Genomic DNA, 17,998 nt, shown 5'->3' on the forward strand with positions numbered 1-17,998 from the left:
TCCTTTAGCCCCGTTAACCCCCAGCCTTGGCTTTCGCTCTGGGTTGGCCCAGACCCCAACTGTGTGTCGGCAGGAGAATCCTGGGGCTTGCGAACCTGCAGCAGCTTCCGGGCCCCATGCAACCAGGAATCCTCACCCCAGTGACACTGACACGTGTTTGGCCACAGGTCACAGTATGTACTGGCCATAGTCAACACAGTCCCCCAAGGTGGAGAGCTGGCTTTCCGTGGTGGCCCTGACTCAGTCCTGGGTGCCCTTGGGACGTTGGCACAAGCCCTTGCCCTCACCATGTTGAGCAGCTCTTGCAACAGCCGATGTGTGGGGGGACCGTGGTTCTGCAGAATCTCATGCAGCTGATAGTAGCCGATGCGCTCTTTAAACACCTCCTGTGCAGGGTTGTGTGGGGAGGTCATGAGCATGGATATGGGCCCAGGGCAAACTCACACCCCACGGAAACCCTGGAGGAGGCAGCCGCTTTCGGGGCCCCCTCACCGGGCTCTGCCTCTGGGTCACCGTGCTGATGGGTAGAGGGCTGTGCAGGGACGCAGGGGGTATGGGTCCATCTCAGAAGGCTGCAGATGGTGGTCACCCCACAAATGTTCTTACCCCATCCAGCTCTGACCCAGGATATCCAGCTCCCAGGACCGACTGGTGACCATGCCCACCCAGAGGCCTGAGCTGCACCCCAGAGGGCACGATGGCTACCTCCCCAGCTCACCTGCTCCACCAGCCACCATCCAGGCCAGTTACGGGGTCATGTGGTTAATTTAACTCCCACTGCACATCCCTACTGCAGGCAAACTGCAGCGTCCTCACCTTGGCCGAAGGGGAGCCACTCATGATGCAGGTCAACACTCTGACGACGTGGACGGCAATGGCATCTGTGTCCTGGTCCAGTACCTTGGGGTGGGGAGGAGCAGTCAGGAGAAGCAGGAGCCAGGGCATCGCAGCTGGCAGCACCCTGCAGTAAAAGGGGTGTAGGGCCAGGAGCAGGTGCCCCAAGGCAGGTAATTGTGCTGGCTTGGGGCCCTAGGAGTGTGGCAACCCTATCTGGGCACCAGGCCCTCGACTCTGCCCAAACTGCTGTGCCCCTCACCCTGATCCTAGGGTCCTCTCTGACCAGCTTGGCAAGACCCACTCTGACGAAGAGGCCAGGGAAGGAACCAAGGCTGGAAAGGCCCTCATTGGGACAGATCATCAGTGGACCCTGTTGCCACACTCCTGCCCCCCACTGTCTGGTGGGCTTATGGGCCTCAGTCCCCACACAGCCCCACCCAAGTGAGACACACATGTGCAGGCAGGCCAGCAAGTGCCCATCACCCATGATGATTGACAGGGGGTCCAGGAATTTAGGGACAATCAATCACAGGATGTTAGAACCAGAAGAACCTTCGAGACCTTTGAGTCTTACCCAGCCCCTGTCCCCTAGATCCAGCTGGGGACACTAAGGCTCACCCTGGCTGAACCCGATAGCCAGAGGCATGCTGCTCACTCGTCCTGCCCCACCCCAAGGGGGTGAGCGGTCACGAGGGTTTGGAGGGTTGTCAGCAGGTGCTAGGCTGTATATCGGCTCCATGGGGCCCTTGGGCCCAGCTCTGCCTGACTCCCCAACTGACGTCAGGTCACCTTCTTCTGTTCTTTAGGCCTCACTTTCTTCATCTTAAAAACCAGGAGTCTTGCCTGCCTCGCCTGCTTTGTAGATAGACGGACATGCAGGCTCTCAGAAAACAGCCAAGTGCATCAGACACATGGGGCTGCCTCATGAGGACAAAGCCAGGGTGGGCTCTGGAGGTTGGGGCCCAGGCACTGAGCCACCAGAGAGAAGGTGCACCACATGGAGCCCCTGGCACCCTGCAGCCTGCTACAGCCCCCGTGCACGGTGAGGCAGGGAGCACATCAGGAGGGGTGGGAGGCTGCAGACTCCCAGTGACCTGCTGAGGGCAGGTACAAGAATCCGTGGGAAGAAGTGGCCCTCCTTCTCCGCGAATGGCTCCAGCCAAATCCCTGCATATCTATCTGGGTTTCTGTTTCCCCTTCTGTGACATGGGAGTGGGAGGTTAAGTTTCGAAGGTTCCCTCCAGCTTGGCACAGCCAAACCCCAGCTCCCCAAAGCAGTACAAGGCAGGAAAAAGATCACTCTTGCCCCATTGCCTAGGATGGGGACTTGGAAGGTGGGTGAGACAGCATGGGGGACCGAGCCCCCTCACTAGGCCACAGGAGGCCGTACATGTATCTGCTCATCTCCCCTGCATAGTGCAGGAAGCGCTCGAAGAGGGAGCCCAGGGGGTGGGTGCCCAGGGAGGTGAGTGCCTGAGCTGGTCAGCCCCAGGGTGGTACCTTCTGAACATCGGGCTCGGTCAGTAACCGGGTAGCCAGGTCACTGTCCCCCTCAGGGGGCGCCCGGGCCTGCAGGTATAGCTGTGGGGGAGGGGGAGGGCACAGGAGGCAGAGGAGAGAGGAGGAAGATGAGGAAAGGGAGGGGTTAGAGGAGGGCCTGGAACAGCTGCCAGGACTGCCCCGGAGGGAAGGATGTACCCTGAGCCCCATGCTGATTGCCCCACCAGGCCCTAGGGAGGGGGTGGGGGGAGATGAGCCACCCCATATCAGCTCAGAGGGACAGAGTCTGGGGTGGTTAAGTGGGCAAGAGTAGGCACCGCATCCAAACAGCTGAGCTGCCCTCCTGCTCCTGGACTTAGGACAACTGGGGAAAGGGGAAACGGGCCAGGGCAGCTCCTGTCCTTCCTCAGCACCCCCCCCCCCGGTGGGTACAGAGCCATCCTCAGGCCCAGGTTCTCCCACTGAACTGCAGGCCACCCCACCAGCTGCGGCCCCCAGACCGGTACAGCCCACGTTTGCTCAGCAGCAGCTCAGCACCCACATGTGGTCTCCCCGCCCCTGGGTTCCAGGCCCTCCGTCCCAGCCTGGGTCCTGCCCACCTTGCTGTTCTGGATGAGGCGAGTAAGGTGTTCAAAGCAATTGTTGCTGAGGAAGGTGGCCTGCAGCACTGGCCGGTCCTCGCATGCCAGCATCATGGGGATGGCATCTGTGGAAGGGTCAAGGGTCAGCCTCGTCTAATCCCCTCCCAGCAGCACCTCCAGTCAGCCTTAAACCTTCTTCCCCATACTGCCCAGTCTAGCCTTTCCATCATCACTTGGGCCTTTGCCTCCTGGGACAACTTCCCCAAGAGCCTGGGAGCCCATACCCACCGAGCATGCTGACTCGTAGGGTGACGAGGGCCTCTTCGGGGCCTGGGCTCGGCCCAGCTGGCCAGTCGGCATTAAGGACGCGGAAGTAACCCTCAAGCAGGGCGCGGAGCTCTGGACCTCGGGGGGGTGTGTGGCTGGCATGCAGGACATGTACTGTGCCCACCAGGGCCTCTAGCGCCAGCGGCACTAGGCGGGGGTCTTGAGCTGGCCCACGGCCCCAGCCCTGCACCACACCCAGCAAGCCCTGCACGGAGCCAGCACTCACAGCCGTCTGCCCGTTCTCCTGCAGGTGTGAACAGAGACGGGCAATGGGCGAAGGGCTCATCCAGCAGAGACCTTGAGACGGCCACCCTCTGGCCCACAGCCTCCTCCCAGCCTACCTTCCCTCCTGCAAGGACAGCACCAAAGAGGTGGATGAGACGCAGCAGCAGCGTGGGAGGCAAGCGGTCTGCATCCTGCAGGCTCTCTGGGTAGGGTGGGGTGGGCAAGGCAGGACAATGTCACCAAACTTGCAGGGCTGTGAATCTACCAGGGGTGGGAGCCCTGGGGCGGGGGTGGGAGCTGGGAGGCCTGTTCTCAGGGAGACCTGGTTCTGCGCCGAGGGGGAAAGAACGTCATGGCTGTATACTAGGGATCTGAGGGGGATACAGCCTTTCTCTGGGGAGCTTAAAGGGGAACATGACCCTGCCCTGAGAGCCTAGCCAGCTCCCCAGGTCCTCAGTCCACAAAGTGAAGACCCCAGGTGAGCATATCCCCCCACCCGCTTCCCCATGGCAACCCAGGGTTTAGTTTCTCAGATGCAAATCTTCTGGTCCCTCTGCCCTGTGACAGTTGGCACTTCCCCCAGTGAACTGCTCTAGAGACCTTGCTATGTCTAGCATACAGATGTCTCCCACCCCCACTCGTGCCCCCGCTGGGGACTTTTAGGGGCTTTCACAGCCTCATATGTGGAATGGACAAGATGCCAGGCCACAGACTGAAACCCAGAGAGCAGAAAGGACCAGCCCTGGGTCAAATGGGCGGGGTGGGGGTGGGGGAGCAAGAACAGGGCATGCTTGATTCAGGTGGGATGGGGTGGGAGGCCTCCTGGGGGCAGGGCTTTTGAGGTGAAGCCTGGGAGCCCAGTTGGCAGTTGGCCTGTGAAGGGAGAGGAAATAGTGGGCAAAGAGCCAGAAGTGGGTCACCTAGTCGCATTCTAGGAATGAGAGAACATGGTCACGGCTGGGGTGCAGAGAGCGAGGGGCTGGAGGACGGCTGTGGGGAGAAGCAGGATTTGTTCCTGAGGGTGTCAGGCCACCCCTGGGGCATTTAGAGTAGCAGGAACGAAATCCGGTTTGTTTTGAGAAGAGTACTCAGGCAGTGGGAGAATGGAGGCAGGGAGCTCCCCAGAGGGAATCTTCCCTCCTGGAGCTGTTGTCCCGGATCCAGGCCCAGGCCAGCAACTCCATAGCGCACCCCAGCGACGAAATACTTTCTATCCCAATAGGCCACCCACTTCCTAAGCCCAGCTGCCCCTGTCCAGGCAGCATCCCACCTCGAGCCCACCTAAAGTCTTCTCTGCCTCCAATGAGAGAAGAGATGACCCAGGAGATGAAGGTCCCCAGGGAGAAGAGGTGACCAGAGACATCCTAGGGGTCAGCTGCTGCATGAGTGAGGGAGCAGGAACTGGAGACCCCTGACATAGACATTGTCTGCAAAGGGTGGAGACTGAGTGGAGGCTACAGGGCCAAAGGGATTGGACCAGGGAGTTTTAACACGGTCCAGATCAGAGTGGATGCAAGTGCTTGGGGGACCCCGGAGATGGGAGGGGAGGGGGAGGGGAAATCAATGCCCCCACCTGATGAGAAGCCTTCACTATAGCCCAGAAATTACTCATCTACCCAGCCATGCCCTTTCTCTCCTCTCTGCCCCTGAACCCCTTCAAATTCGTGGGGTTCTCCCAGCCCCACGTGCAGCCACCACTAAGCGGGTCACGTCCTGTGTAAGGGATGGGGAACTGCAGGAAGGGGTTCAGGTTTAGGGGGTGGGGCCAAGTGGGCAGGGGCAGGGCCTGACCTCGGAAGAAGGTGCTGAATTCACAGGGCAAAGCGGCAGGAGGGAACTTGTATTTGCTCTTCTCCTTGGCACTGATGACTTCCCTGGGGGTGGGGGTGGGGCGGGCAGGGGCAGGGTGAGGCCGGGCACTTCACCCTCCTCAGTCATCCTCCCTCACCAGCCTGCACACAGCCACCTTTCCCACAGCAGCCACCCCTATGTCTCCCCAGCCCCCTCTGGGCTCTCACCCGCCGAGCTGGCGCCTCCAGGTCTGGTAGGGGTCAAAGAGGCCCTCGCATAAGAGGAGGGCGTGCAGGGCCACGTCCTCCAGGTGGGGCCCCCGGCCCTCCTGCTGTGGTGGGTGTCCTTTCAGCTGTAGGCACAGGGAGAGCGTGGAAGGGGGTTTGCTGGGCAATGGCTACCATCTGCTGCGCACCCCCCAGGGAGAGCCCACGTCACCTCGGCCACCAACCGGGTCAGCAGTGCCAGCACCCGAGGCACCAGCACGTGGCCCCGGCCTGCCTCCACATTCTCCAGGTTCCTGGGGAGGGAATGGAAAGGTCCCAGCAGAATGCCAGCGCCCCCTCTGGCCCAGTCCCACGCTGCCCCACCCGGGGGCCACAGGGACTCACCTGCAGAGGACGATGAAGAGCTTGAGCAGGAGCAGGCCTTGCTCCAGGTCCCCCTCGTCCAGCTGCTTGGCCAACACATGCAGCGCGTCCAGCGGTAGCAGGGGCACCTCTGCACCTGCTTCCTCTGGCCTGCAGGGAGGAGGGGGTCACCGGAGTGCCAAGGACCCTTCAGTCTCCCCTTCCCTTGTAGCTCCAGCCTCACCTGCGTGGCTCCAGAGAAGACAGTGAGATGCTTTTCTCGAAGGCACCTACAAAGGCTTTCAGCCACTGCTGCAGGTAACCCAGGTCCTTCTGCAGTTTTGAGGGAACAAGGGTGGGGACCACAGGTACAGTGACAAGGGCATATAGACAGAAGTGGAGTGAATGAAGGTGGGTAAGGGGTAGACAGAGATAGGAGGCAGAGCAGCGGGAGTGAGAAAGGGAGTGAGGGATTGGTGGGGGAGGAAGGACAGGAAGTTGGAAGGTAAGCGTGAGAGGACCGCCGTCCATACTGACCTCTCTCCCAGGTCCCCCATCTGCTTTGCAGCCTCTTGCTCCCACCTCTCTAACCCTTGGGGACCCAGGCAGGCCTGACACAGGCAGGGGAGGGGCTTAAGTGTGTACATGCCTTGGGTGTGGCTAAGACCCACAAGGGTGCAAGGTCTTCCACCCATCAGCCAACCCTGAACCCAAGGCAGCCTTGGGCTCTCGCCTGCCACCTTCTCGCAGCTCAGCAGCCACCACCTCCAGGAAGCTTTCCCTGACTGTAGACTACAAGGTGCCTGTGCACTATCAGCCAGGCAGACCCATGTACATGCACGTCCCCCGCATGTATAGGTAGAATACCTTACCTCGCCCTGGGAACCTCTGCCCACCCTGACTGGTTACCTGGACCCCAGGCCCCAGAGCTGGTTCCATGGGCAAGAGGGGCAGCAGCTGGGCAGAGCCTGAGTCTGGGCGCTGCCAGGGAAACTTTGGTGTGAACGGGGAAACGTCCCCTCAGGCCCCAGCAAGGGCAGGAAGCGCAAAGTCACGGTGGGGGAGGGGGGCCGCTTCCTCCCGGCAGACCGCAGGGATGTGGGGGGGCCCAGGGCACCCAGGGCCCAGAAAAAGAAGCTGTGAGGGACCTGGCCCAGGAGCAGGGGTGGGGCCTGTGGCACAAAGGGGTGGGGTCACACTGCCCTTTGGGGGAGGGTTAGGCGAATGTGGACGTGAGACTAGTTTTACAGGCATGGGACGGGGGCGTGGAGTCAATGCAGGCCTATCTAGGCACAGGTTCTGATCCCTGATGCTACAGTGCCTACGGCACCCACAGCTCCCTGACTTGGGTCCCAGGGAACTACGTAGAGGACGCCTCCCTGCCTTTGCCCCACTCCCCTCCCGTGTCCTGTCCACCCTCCCTGACCCTGCTGGTCTCCTTGCTCAGAGACACAGCTGAGTGAATCTTAGCCTAGCTCTAATCTGCCCTAAGCTCTAAGCCCCTCGGGCCACGAGTGGGTCCTGGTCCCGGCCTGAGCTGCTCATCTTATCCTGCCCCTCTCCCTCTTTGCTGACCCCACCTGGAGCTCCACCCCAACCAGTTGAGCCCAGAATGTCACTGTCTTTCCCAGGGGCAAAGGGGTAGGCTGAGGACTACATTGGAGAAGGACAAATGGGCAAGGGACACACCATAGAGCACCCAGTAATCTGAGGCTTCTCCCCAGGTCCCACAGACCTCAGCTCAAGGACTTCCAGAACTGCCTTTGGATGGATAGCTAATTTTCGCCACCAGTGAACCCCAGAGCACAGGGTCAGGACTGAGTAAGCCCCAGGGAAGGGGGCCTGACCCCAGCAGACTGAGTCAGGCCCCTAAGAAAGCTAGGCAGAGCAGCCCTCTGCCATGTGGTTAGGCGCCTTCCACGTGCATTCTGTCACAGATGTGGGGCCCCACCACCGTGACTCTTTGTCAGTCAGTTACCTTTGGTGACCTCTCTACCCTCTGTAGCGAGGACACCAAAATGCCGAACCCTGAAATACCAGAGCAGGCCAGGGCTCATAGCCCATTTCTTCTGAACTCTTCCCATTGCAGGTGGGGAACTGGGGGGCAAGGGGCTCCCAGAGGGGATGCCGCACCCACTACCACAGCTTTGGCTGCACCTTTGAAGATGCTGCAAGCCAGAGCTTTGTTCTCGGCCAGGGTCACTCATGGTTGCTAGCCAGCTGGCTCAAGAGGACCATGTGACCTGACCCCAGCCTTAGGGACCCCACAGATCCCTTTGGGAAGTTTGGAGGCCTGGCAGGCCTACCATCCTTCAAAAGTGTGCCAACACCATCCTCCCCTTGTCTACCCTCAAATCACGCCCAGTCATCTCTCACTCAAAATGTGGGTCCTAAAAGCCCAAATTCGACCATGTTCCCCACCCTGACCAGAGGATAAAGGCTCAGCTGCTGAGCCTCGCATTCCAGACCCTTCGTCCAACCAGGCCTGCTTGTTCAGCCTCCACCCTGTGTCTGTGGTTCCCAGCCTCCTGTCCCATGGCTATCTGTGCCCTGGGCTTTTGGTACTGAAGCAGGAACCTCGCACCCTCCCTGTGACCATCCCCTGGATAGGCCCTCCCAGACCCAGGAGGGTCAAACACTGCACACTCCCGCTTTCTGTCCCTAGACCCATGCCCTGGGCCTGTCCAGTCCTACAAACTTCCAGCAGGTCCAGGCGGGGTTCAGGGCTGAGACCATCAAGGCAGTACCGATGGGCTGTGGAGGGGGCCTGAGGGGTCTCTAACGCACAGTACTCCCTGGGTGGGAGTAGCTGCCTGTCCTGCCCCCAGGAATGTCACCTCTTCTCCCAGGGCATGGCTCTGACCTGGCCCTGTGGCTTGAGGCTACAGCACTCGGGTTACAAGAGCCCCTGCAGGGGCCAGGACAGGAGGCAGAGCAGGGCAGGGTAGGGGACCTCGTGCATGGTGGCAGTGCTGCATGTGGAGGGATCCCCGGCAGGGCAGAGGTGGCTGGGTGCTTGGGCTCCCACATTCCTCAGAGGTTCTGCCTAGGCTGGCTCCTCCCTCCCTCTGCAGCTCTGAGCAGGAACATGGGGCAGGGCCAGCCCAGCCCCCACTCCGACCTGACTGGGCCACGGTCCCCAACACATCCCTCCCATGAAGGCAGGTCAGGAGCAGCCACATTCCTCCCCAGAGCCCTGGGGCCGGGGAGAAAGGGGTCTCATAGTCACCCTTCTAGAGACTCCAATCTATGCCCAGCCAGCCCCGAGGACGCTCAGTGCCGGGGGTTGGGGTCTCCCAAGGGCTGGTTAGGCCCAAACAGTTCCTGGGTGGGCATGGTACTGCCACTTCCCCAGAACTCTGAGGTAACCTCGGAGGGAGGGCTGAAGGCAGGCAGCTGTGGCGTGGCTGGTGGGTGGGTGGGGCTGTCTACCAGGGGACAGGGACCACTGAGCTGCCTGACACGGTGCTGCCCCTAAACCTGCTTGCCCTAACCCAAGTTTGCCATCAGCCCTGGCCTGGCCTGAGTCTTCACTCCGGGCCTGGGCCTTGCCTCAAATCCTTCCTGCCCAAACTATCACCACGTCACTTGGGGTTTACAATGGGTTGATACACAGAAATTCCGTAAACAGCAGCTGGAACCTGGTACCTACAGTACACACCAGTGACCACCAGTGTGTCCGCGCTAGTTACCCACCACCACAAGCTTTAGGGCAAGTCCACAGCCTCTCCCCACATCTGAAGCCCCACGAGTGAGATCCTCCTCACCTCTAGCCTCGGCACCCATGCTCACTGGATGCCCCAGTCCAAGGATATTTAGTCCTCACTGTCCCACCCCCACAGGCCTGCATGTGCTTTGCTTTCTATGTTTCCTCTGCCGAAGTGCTCAGCATCAGAGCCAGCACCTTTGCCAACGCGACACACCCACCAGCGTATGGTAAGGTCAGTGGGAGCTCTGCATTCCCAAGCCCCTGGCATTCCAGGGCAACGCTCATCTTCTCCCCACCCACCGCCGTGAGTGACAGATGAGTGGCAGACCTCGGCTCACTGGCAGAGCCAAGGTCGCAGGGGCCACTCCCCAGCTAGCTGTCCCAGGCAGGTGGAATGGGGGTGTCTTGGTGCGCCCCAGGATAGAGCTAAGAGCAGGGTAAGGAGAGAAGATCAGACTCCTCTCAGTCAGAGCTGCAGGGTGGGCGTGAGCAGCCGTCACCTGAAGAGGCAAGCAGGTATGGGGCAGGGTGGGGTCTGATCAGGATGACCTCTTTCCAGCATGGGGGTCTCCCCACTCAGCAGCAGGAGGAGGACGGCCATGTGAAACCCAGGGTGGCTTCTGGCTACATCAGGATTGGAGGTCAGACTTGGAGGGAATGAAGCAGGAGGACGGGGTCTTTGCCAGCGGCAAGGACAACGGAGGAGTGTGGTCCAAGTGCCCAGGGGCTGGGCCAGTCTCTCCCCCTTAGTGAGGGGATGGTTTTCAAAGGGGTGGACCTTTTGGTGTCCATAACACCTCCCAGGGCTTAACCTTCCCCTTGTCCTATCACTATGGAAACCAGAAATTTCCTTCTAGGGTCCCCATGGTAACCGACCTTATTTCCATGGGGACCCCACAATTCCACATCAGCTCCCCAGTTGCCATAACAACTCCAGGAATTACCAGCCTTTGCCCCAACCCTGGGCTCTGTACTACTCCCCATACCCTCAGTCCCGCCCCCTTCAGTTGCCCTGATAATGAAGGCAGGGAGGAGAAATCCCTGGTTGCCCTGTGAGGTCTGGAGGGGCCCAAGGACCACGAAGGCTATTCCATTTTACTTTTTCCCATTCCAATAAGGGAAACTGAGGCAAAGGAAGGACTATGACCCAGCTAAGGTCCCGGAAGGAGCAGAGGGCCTGCCTGCCTCCCCATGAGGCCAATGGACAGAACTCATGTTAAGGGTGAGTGACCAGGGAGGGGGAGGCAGAGCAAAGTCAACTCCAGCTTTGACCTGAGCTCCCTGGAACCGAGTCCTCAACGGCAAAATTGGAGAGTTCAACCTGGGCTCCGCACCTATAACCTGAATGTTTGTCCTGTCCTGACCTTTGCGACCTTGAGTGCCCGTCAACTCTTGTGCCCCCTAGTCTTCCCTCTCACTGGGGGGCTTTTGAGTGACCCCACTGTTCCATAGGAAAAGGGACCACTCATTTGCATGTTACTTTGCATAACCTTTACGTGTTGCCCAACTACCAGCTTTTTGGGTGTTGTTTCCAGTCCCCTTATCCTCTCGCCCCCTTCCTATGCTCCCTGGGGAAAACCTGGTGGGTTGAGTCCTCTGGATATGCCCCCACCAGTCCCCAGGCCTCCCCCTCACGCCTGACAACTTGCCTCTCGAATTTCCCACTGTCATGTTCTCGTTCCTTCTGTTCCTGTCCCCTCAGCCCTCAAGGCCCAAATTCAGCCTCCTCTGGCATGACTTCCCTGATTGGTCTCTGCTGTGGCTCTCTCTTCTGTCCAGCCATTTAACTGGACGCAGGGAGCACCTACTAAGTGTAAGGTGCTGGAGAGCCACGGAGTAGCAAGCACGGTCAGGGTTCAAATGACCTTGGTACAACCCTGCCTTGGTTTCCCCACTGGGGCCCTAAGGGACTCAGGCTGAATGATGACCAAGGGCACTGTGGCCCTCCCCTTGTTCAGTAGCCACCCACAGCCCTTCTCCCACTCATGGCCCCCAGCTGAGCAGGGCACTTGGAGGTAGGAGGTGGGTAGGTCTGAACCTGGGGTCTGTAAGTGGAAAGGAAGGGCAGAAAGGGGGTTGTTCCCCAGGGCAGGCCAAGACCCACAACTGGGGAAACAGGTTTGCCACCTGATGTCAGCTCTCACTGTTGAGGGAGAGGCACAGGTGTTGGGGAACCTTCAGGCTGAGTGGCTGGCCAACTTTGGGGTCTCTTAGACCCTTTATCAGTCCAACCCTTACCTTCTCTCATCCCCACCCCCAAGCATACACACAACGGGACCCTGGCAGGGCTCTGAGCAGAACAGCCACCGCTCCCCAGGAGCCAGCACTGGGGTGGGGACAGTGTTCCGGGAGCAAGAGCAGCACCAAGCGGGCAGGAAGGTGATGCAGAGCTTCCTCTCCCCCAGCGGCCCGCCCCGCCTGGCTCCTGCTTCACGCTTCACACTCACATCCTGGATTTGTTTGCCAGGCCCCAGGCTGCCCCCTGCCTGTCCAGGCATCCAAGGCTACAACCAGCCAACCTGTGCCCCATACCTATCCTGCCAGGTGAGGAGCCGAGGGTGGGGAGGGAGAGGGGACTCAGCACCGATGAGTGCTAAACACCTGAGGAAATAGAGGGGCTGACCATTTGCAGAGCACACTTAGAAGGGGTAGCGGGAGGCAACCACGCTGGAGGTACAGTCCTGGGAGACGACCGGACGCCCTCCCCCAGCAGCATGCCATCCAGCCTGCACACCGACCACTAACATCCCTCAGCCCCATCACCTGGTTCAAGGCCGCCTTCACCTGTGACCAGGTGAAGACACTGAGGACCAAGAACCTGCTCAAAGGCACAGGGGCAATCAGAGGCATGAGACCAGAGGCAGGTTTCCTTCCAAATCTGCTCCTTCACAAAGACCAACCCTTGGAGATGGAGGTAGGGGCTGTGGTGAGAAGACCCCATGGGGCCAGGGAAGCCAGAGGCCTGGACCAGCCATACTTGCTAGCCCTCTGCAGAGCCCAGGCCACCTCTGAGGCCAGGGCTGTGCCAAACTTACAGACAGCGAAGCCCAGAGATGTAAAGAGCTTGCCCCGGGTCACAGCAAATAAGGACTCTACGCACTGCCTCCTGCCAGGGACCTGGACCTCTCACCCAGTGGACTCAAGAAGCTGTGGCCCTTATGGCCTGGATTCCAGGTCCCTGGGGCCCCAGACCCGGCCTGCAGTCCTGGGAGACAGTAGGCCAGCCTCTTCACAGAGGGCCAGCTGATCTGAGCATGTACTTCCCCCCAGTGATGAGATCAGAGGGACACAATAGTCCATTGTGCCCAGGGCACACCTGAGCCAGGAGCATGATGCCAGGCAGGTGCAGGGAGGGAGGCTGGTGCTGGGTGAAGGGGAGGGGAGAGTTACCCTGAGGTCCCTTTCTGCTATGGATACAGGAGGAAAGTGGGCTCTGTGTGTGTGAGACAGAGTTTGGGGGACACTTGGTTCTCAGCTCTGATAGGACACCTGGGTCAGTCCCTAACTTCACCTTCTGAGGCCACCTGACGTAGTCTCTGAGAGCTCAGGAGAAAAGGGCCTCCACCTCTTTCAAACATCCCTCCTAGCACACCCTCCTACCCCCACGTTCTGCATCCAAGGCAAATCTTTTCTTATGGCTGGACCCCTGTCAGGGAGGAGCTCAAAACTGCAGGTTCTCTGGGGAAGGGGCAGGGGAGATGTATCTGAGTTGACTTAAGTAGGACCCGTAGTAGGGAAGCCCCCCTATGTGTCCCCAACCCACTCAGACCCGTTGGCCATGACCACCCAACGGGCCGCGCCCACAGGAGGGGAAAGCCCAAATACAAACTAAGTCTCCCTGCCCCTCCCGACCCGATCAGTCTCTCATGTTGGTTCAGGGGCTCAGTTTCCCGATCTGTAAAAGAGAATTGCCGGCCGTCTTGGTCCAAGCCCCTCTCCAATACGAATCAGGTTGCTCGGTCCCCACCCAAGATTTTCTCGTGAAGTGCGCGCCCGCGAGGGTCGTCCTCCCCCCACCCCACCCCCCGGTATAAATGCCAGAGGCAACGGCGGGCTGGGGGCGCACACGTGTGCGGAGCCCGAGCACATTAAGCACGCGCGCACCTACGCGTCCCGGGTGGCGCGGGGCGCAGGTGCAGCAGGCGCGGGGCGCGTGGAGCTGGGGGCACGGCAGGGCGGGGCGGCCTCACCTGCGCGTAGTAGAGCAGCCACAACTCGTAGAGCCGCTCGGAGGCGGCCATGGCCCGGCCCGGCTCTGGCCCTGCTGCGCGCCACCTGCCGCCGCTGCCGCCTCCTCCGCGCCGCCCGCCGGTCGCCCTCGGCCAGGCCCATGGGCGGAGGGCGTCACTCCGGGGCGGAGCGGCGCGGTACTACTGGGGTAAGTAGTACTGGCCCCCGCTGCGCTGAGCCACCCAAGTCTGCACGCTCCTCCTCCTCCCGGCCGGCCGCCGCCCGGCTTCCTGCACTTCGCTGCCGCCACCGCCGCCCCGCCTCTCCTGGGACCGAGCAAAGGGCGGGGAGCCCTGCGGGAGGAGGAGCCTGAGGTCAGGGCGGCCCGGGAGGCAGCCCCGCAGCCCCGCCCTCCGCAGTCCTCGCCCCTACTAGTGCTTTGGGAACGGCCAATCTGAGCCTCCCGGACGAGTGTCGTGTCAGGGATTCCAGACTTACCCTGCGCCTAGATCCGCTCGGATGCCGCCCGCCTGGCTGGAATTGGCACCTTTCGTGCAGGGGACAGGCTCGCGGGTTGGGGGAAAGTAGATGCGGGCCGCGGGCCACGGCCGATGTCCACACGGTCCTTTAAGTAAAGATAACAATAACCATGACAACCACTTGTAGAGCTTACCACGTGCCAGGTGCTGTTCTAAGCGCTTTAGGGGGAGACCTACTGTTTGTGGAGCAGGAGATCAGAGAGCAGCAGGACAAGCCTAAACTACCTCGCGGGGAGCATTGCCCTCCATCTGTCCTGCAGATCCCTGGGATATTTAGGCAATCCTCACGGGTCCCCTCCCCCAGGAAGCCTTCCTAGATGCTCTGGTAAAGGCACCCTCCACTTCAGGTCCAAAACATGCTTCACATATTCTGTTATGTTTTCTTTAAGCTTAAGAAGTTAGAGGCCACAGGATACCTTATGCCTCTGTTTTACAAAAGGAGAAACTAAGGCCCAGGCGGTCCAAATGAGGACTACCTGGGCAGCCAGGGAGAGAGTGGACAGGGATGGAGACCTGACTGACTCTTTGCTGGATCACTGCCACCATCACCCCTGGGCCCCCTTCTCTTGGTCCCCCTCAGCCACCCTCTTCCAGATGGCCTGGGAGGTGAGGGGCCCCCTGGCGTTGGGCAGGGGTCAGGCCCTTTGTTGGGGCTGGAGGAAGTTTGTGGGGCACAGAGAGGTACCATCAGATGTAGGAATTGACCATCTGGAGCCCTCTAGACCTTGGGTCACGAAGAGAAGATAGACTCTGTCCCCGTTCCCATCCTGTTCCGTTCTCCTGGGTTCCTGGGCAGCCTCTCCATTCTGGCCTTTTCTCCTGTCCCATCCATCCTACCACTGAGCTGACATTTCCTGAGCACTTGCTACCTGCATACCAGGTACCACTTGCATACCAGGCCCTGGCAGGGCACCCCACCTGATGCGGGGAGAGGGCACCAAAAGGCCCAGGTTAGTGAGGTCAAGAAGGTTGTTTCAGGGGAGCAGGATGAAGGCCTGTGGCAAAGGGACCCTCATCTCCCCAGGTGAGAGGGAATGTGGCTTTAGGGACTCCGACATGCTGTCAGAAGATTTTGACTTCAGCCAAAGGGGTCTCTCATTTGTCAAGGCATGCTGATTAATGCAGGAAAGAAGACTCTGGCAGCTTCTGCTAGGGGGCAGTGCACCTGGTGGCCATCTGGTACAGTCGAGGCCAAACCAACTCTCAGCTTAGTTCTCAGGAACTAAGCTCAGGGCGTTCCTTGGGGTCCCCTGGGCCCAGGTTGGGGTTTGCTCTTCTCCAGGTTAGGTGGTCAGACCCTGGGTACTTTGCCATTCCAGGGGGATTGGAGGCAGGAGGGCATCATTCATAAACTTGAAGGGAAATTGCCGTCTATTCAAACCTTGCAATGCTCAGGCTTTGTCTGAGCCGAGAGTGGACACAAGGGCCTAGGGTCCCACGTACATCCAGGGAGCCACTGATAGCTGAACACGAAGGGAGAGGTAGATCTTGTTAGGCCAGGGTTTGCGTGACGAATCAGAGGTGACTTCTTGAAGGCATTCGAGCCTTGAAGAATCAGAACAAATGGACAAAATTTGGGTCAGCGCATTCCACGTGACCGGCATGGAGTGAGAGCTGTGGTTAGCGCTTAAGCAAAAACCAGAGCGATCTATGCGCTCTACCTTCCTTCACTCAGGTCTGATTCCACTTGATGCTTTCTCACTGATTGGCGTTGGACGCATCAAGCCTTAGAGCCTTTTTCTTTACCCGCCCCCTACCGGCTAGGAGAGTTATAAGGCAGGGAAAGGGCGGGCCCTTCTATAGCAACTCAGCATTGATTGGCTATCAGGACTTCCTGTTCTCCCATTCTCGTCCCTGGATTGGCTGTGAGAGTCATCTACTCATTGAGCCTGCGCGATGCAAGACGAGAGAAGAGGGGGTCTGCGGGCAACATGGCCGCTACTGCGGCCGGTGTGGGCCGGCTAGAGGAAGAGGCGTTGCGGCGAAAGGAACGGCTGAAGGCCCTACGGGAGAAAACCGGGCGCAAGGTGAGGAATGCGGGGTGAGGGCCGTGGCTGAGGTAACCAGCGTTCGGATCCGGAACGGGGACAAGAGGGCAGGAGACTACTAGGAAAAGGTAGCTGACGAGGGCACGCATGCGCGCGCGGCTGGAGCATGCGTGAAGAATCGGCGCCCGCCCACCAAGTCGGGCTCTAGCGGGCGTCCGACTCTTCCCGCGCAGGTGCGGTCTTCGCGCATGCGTGTGGGCAGTAGGCCAGTGGTCAGCTCTTCGCAGGCCCTTTAGCTCTTACCTGGTGTTTCCCGTTTGGGTCTCCACTTACTGTTTCAGATGCTCGTTGGTTTCGACGTGATTGGTTTGCGTCTGAGCGCGCTGAGTCTTCCGTTCCCCCATGACCCAGTCATTTTCATGAAAGTGAAATTTCATGAGTCTGGCAGATCTTCCCCTGCCCGCCAGCTGTCCTTGGGCAGACCAGTACGGAACTGCTCTGGGCGCCCTGCTGGAATCGTTGAGTATAAGATTCCAAAAGGAAAGACTTATTTCCAGGTCAGGGTGGACCTCAGGGAAACAGGAGGGGGCTTAGTTTTTTCCCAGTCTGTTTCTCTGGGGATGGATCTCCTAGGCCTGTTACCATGTTTCCCTGAAAATAAGACCTAGCGGGACAATCAGCTCTAAATGCGTCTTTTGGAGCAAAAATTAATGTAAGACCCGATCTTGTTTTACTATAAGACCGGATGTTATCTAACATAATATAAGACTGGGTCTTATATTAATTTTTGCTCCAAAAGACGCATTAGAGCTGATTGTCCGGGTAGGTCTTATTTTCGGGGAAACATGGTAGTTGCCATACTTGGAAGTTTGTTTTCCTTGTTCTTGCTTGACACCGAATGGTCTGATTCCATTTCTATCTACTTGATTCATTTTTCCGAAGTAATTGAGAAGAACTAACTCTGAAGTTCACTATCTGTGTGCAAACTCGGGCCCTGTCACTTGGGGCTGTGGGAGTTGGAACAAAGTGCTTCATTTCCTTGAGCCCCTGTTTTTTCATGTCAGTGTAACAACCCCTATACATTCATTCTCACTGGATTATTTTGAGATCTAACAAGATAATTTGTATGCAAAGGCCCTAGAGACTACAGAGGGTGGAAGTTGGTTCTGTTGCTCTTGGGTGGGCAAAACTTCTGCCGTCAACTCTACAAAATACAAAAGATATTAAATATCTAGACCTGCGAGGGATGCGGCGAAACAGGGACTCCACTTTCCAACTTTGACCAAGTTTGAAAAATCAGGCTTGTCAGTCTGGCCTTTTACCTTTCTGCATGGCTGGCTGGTATCCTGTGAGAAAGCGAAAGGAGAAGTAATAGAGAGATAAAGCTAGCCAGATTGGCTTCTGCTTTTGTTGGCGACTTGTCATACGGCAAACGGCCTGGCCTGGGGAAGCCCTAGCCTCAGCCTTCCAACTGTGGCTAGTTAACCTGTCCTGCTGACTTGGGGTTAAGGCCCAGATTATTGGGACTGGGTTTGAGATCAGAATACAAAGGACAAGGTTGCAGCTGTATGGCCCACGCCCTAGGAAGGAAGCCCCAGGCCATCAGGAGAACTGACCTGTAAAGGGGGAGTCTCTCAGTGGGTTAAAAATAAGGCTTGATTTTCGATATTTTTAAACTTTTTTTTTTTTTTTTTTTTTGATGGTAGAACATATATAACATAAAATTGGCCATTTAAAGTATGCAGTTCAGTGGCATTAAGTG

At 58.7% G+C, this 17,998-nt stretch overlaps 2 protein-coding genes across 8 annotated transcripts in view; one reads left to right on the forward strand and one right to left on the reverse strand.

Annotated features, from left to right (window-relative positions):
• Nucleotides 1-13,961, reverse strand: part of NBEAL2 (neurobeachin like 2) — a 28,486-nt gene extending 14,525 nt beyond the window's left edge. For 3 of the 7 annotated variants that reach the window (XM_033131689.1, XM_033131691.1, XM_033131688.1), the window contains exons 1-12: nt 13,730-13,961; nt 6,075-6,163; nt 5,873-6,001; nt 5,700-5,781; nt 5,489-5,613; nt 5,262-5,344; nt 3,587-3,672; nt 3,207-3,489; nt 2,937-3,043; nt 2,338-2,418; nt 817-900; nt 288-386 (exon numbers count right to left, since the gene is read on the reverse strand). In XM_033131689.1, coding sequence (XP_032987580.1) covers nt 288-386; nt 817-900; nt 2,338-2,418; nt 2,937-3,043; nt 3,207-3,489; nt 3,587-3,672; nt 5,262-5,344; nt 5,489-5,613; nt 5,700-5,781; nt 5,873-6,001; nt 6,075-6,163; nt 13,730-13,780 — 1,299 coding nt within the window. In that variant the 5' untranslated portion in view covers nt 13,781-13,961. Of the gene's footprint in view, nt 1-287; nt 387-816; nt 901-2,337; nt 2,419-2,936; nt 3,044-3,206; nt 3,490-3,586; nt 3,673-5,261; nt 5,345-5,488; nt 5,614-5,699; nt 5,782-5,872; nt 6,002-6,074; nt 6,164-6,739; nt 6,870-13,729 lie in introns of those variants that run through there. The other 4 variants (XM_033131690.1, XM_033131692.1, XM_033131693.1 and 1 more) reach the window with 4 other exon arrangements.
• A 2,183-nt stretch (nt 13,962-16,144) lies between these two features.
• CCDC12 (coiled-coil domain containing 12) overlaps nt 16,145-17,998 on the forward strand; it is a 48,681-nt gene continuing 46,827 nt past the window's right edge. Inside the window, 2 exon segments of the mRNA XM_033131699.1 lie at nt 16,145-16,166; nt 16,169-16,275. Of these exon segments, the coding sequence (XP_032987590.1) occupies nt 16,145-16,166; nt 16,169-16,275 (129 nt within the window).

This window comes from Rhinolophus ferrumequinum, chromosome 17 (genome assembly GCF_004115265.2).
Source record: "Rhinolophus ferrumequinum isolate MPI-CBG mRhiFer1 chromosome 17, mRhiFer1_v1.p, whole genome shotgun sequence".
NCBI lineage: Eukaryota > Metazoa > Chordata > Mammalia > Chiroptera > Rhinolophidae > Rhinolophus > Rhinolophus ferrumequinum.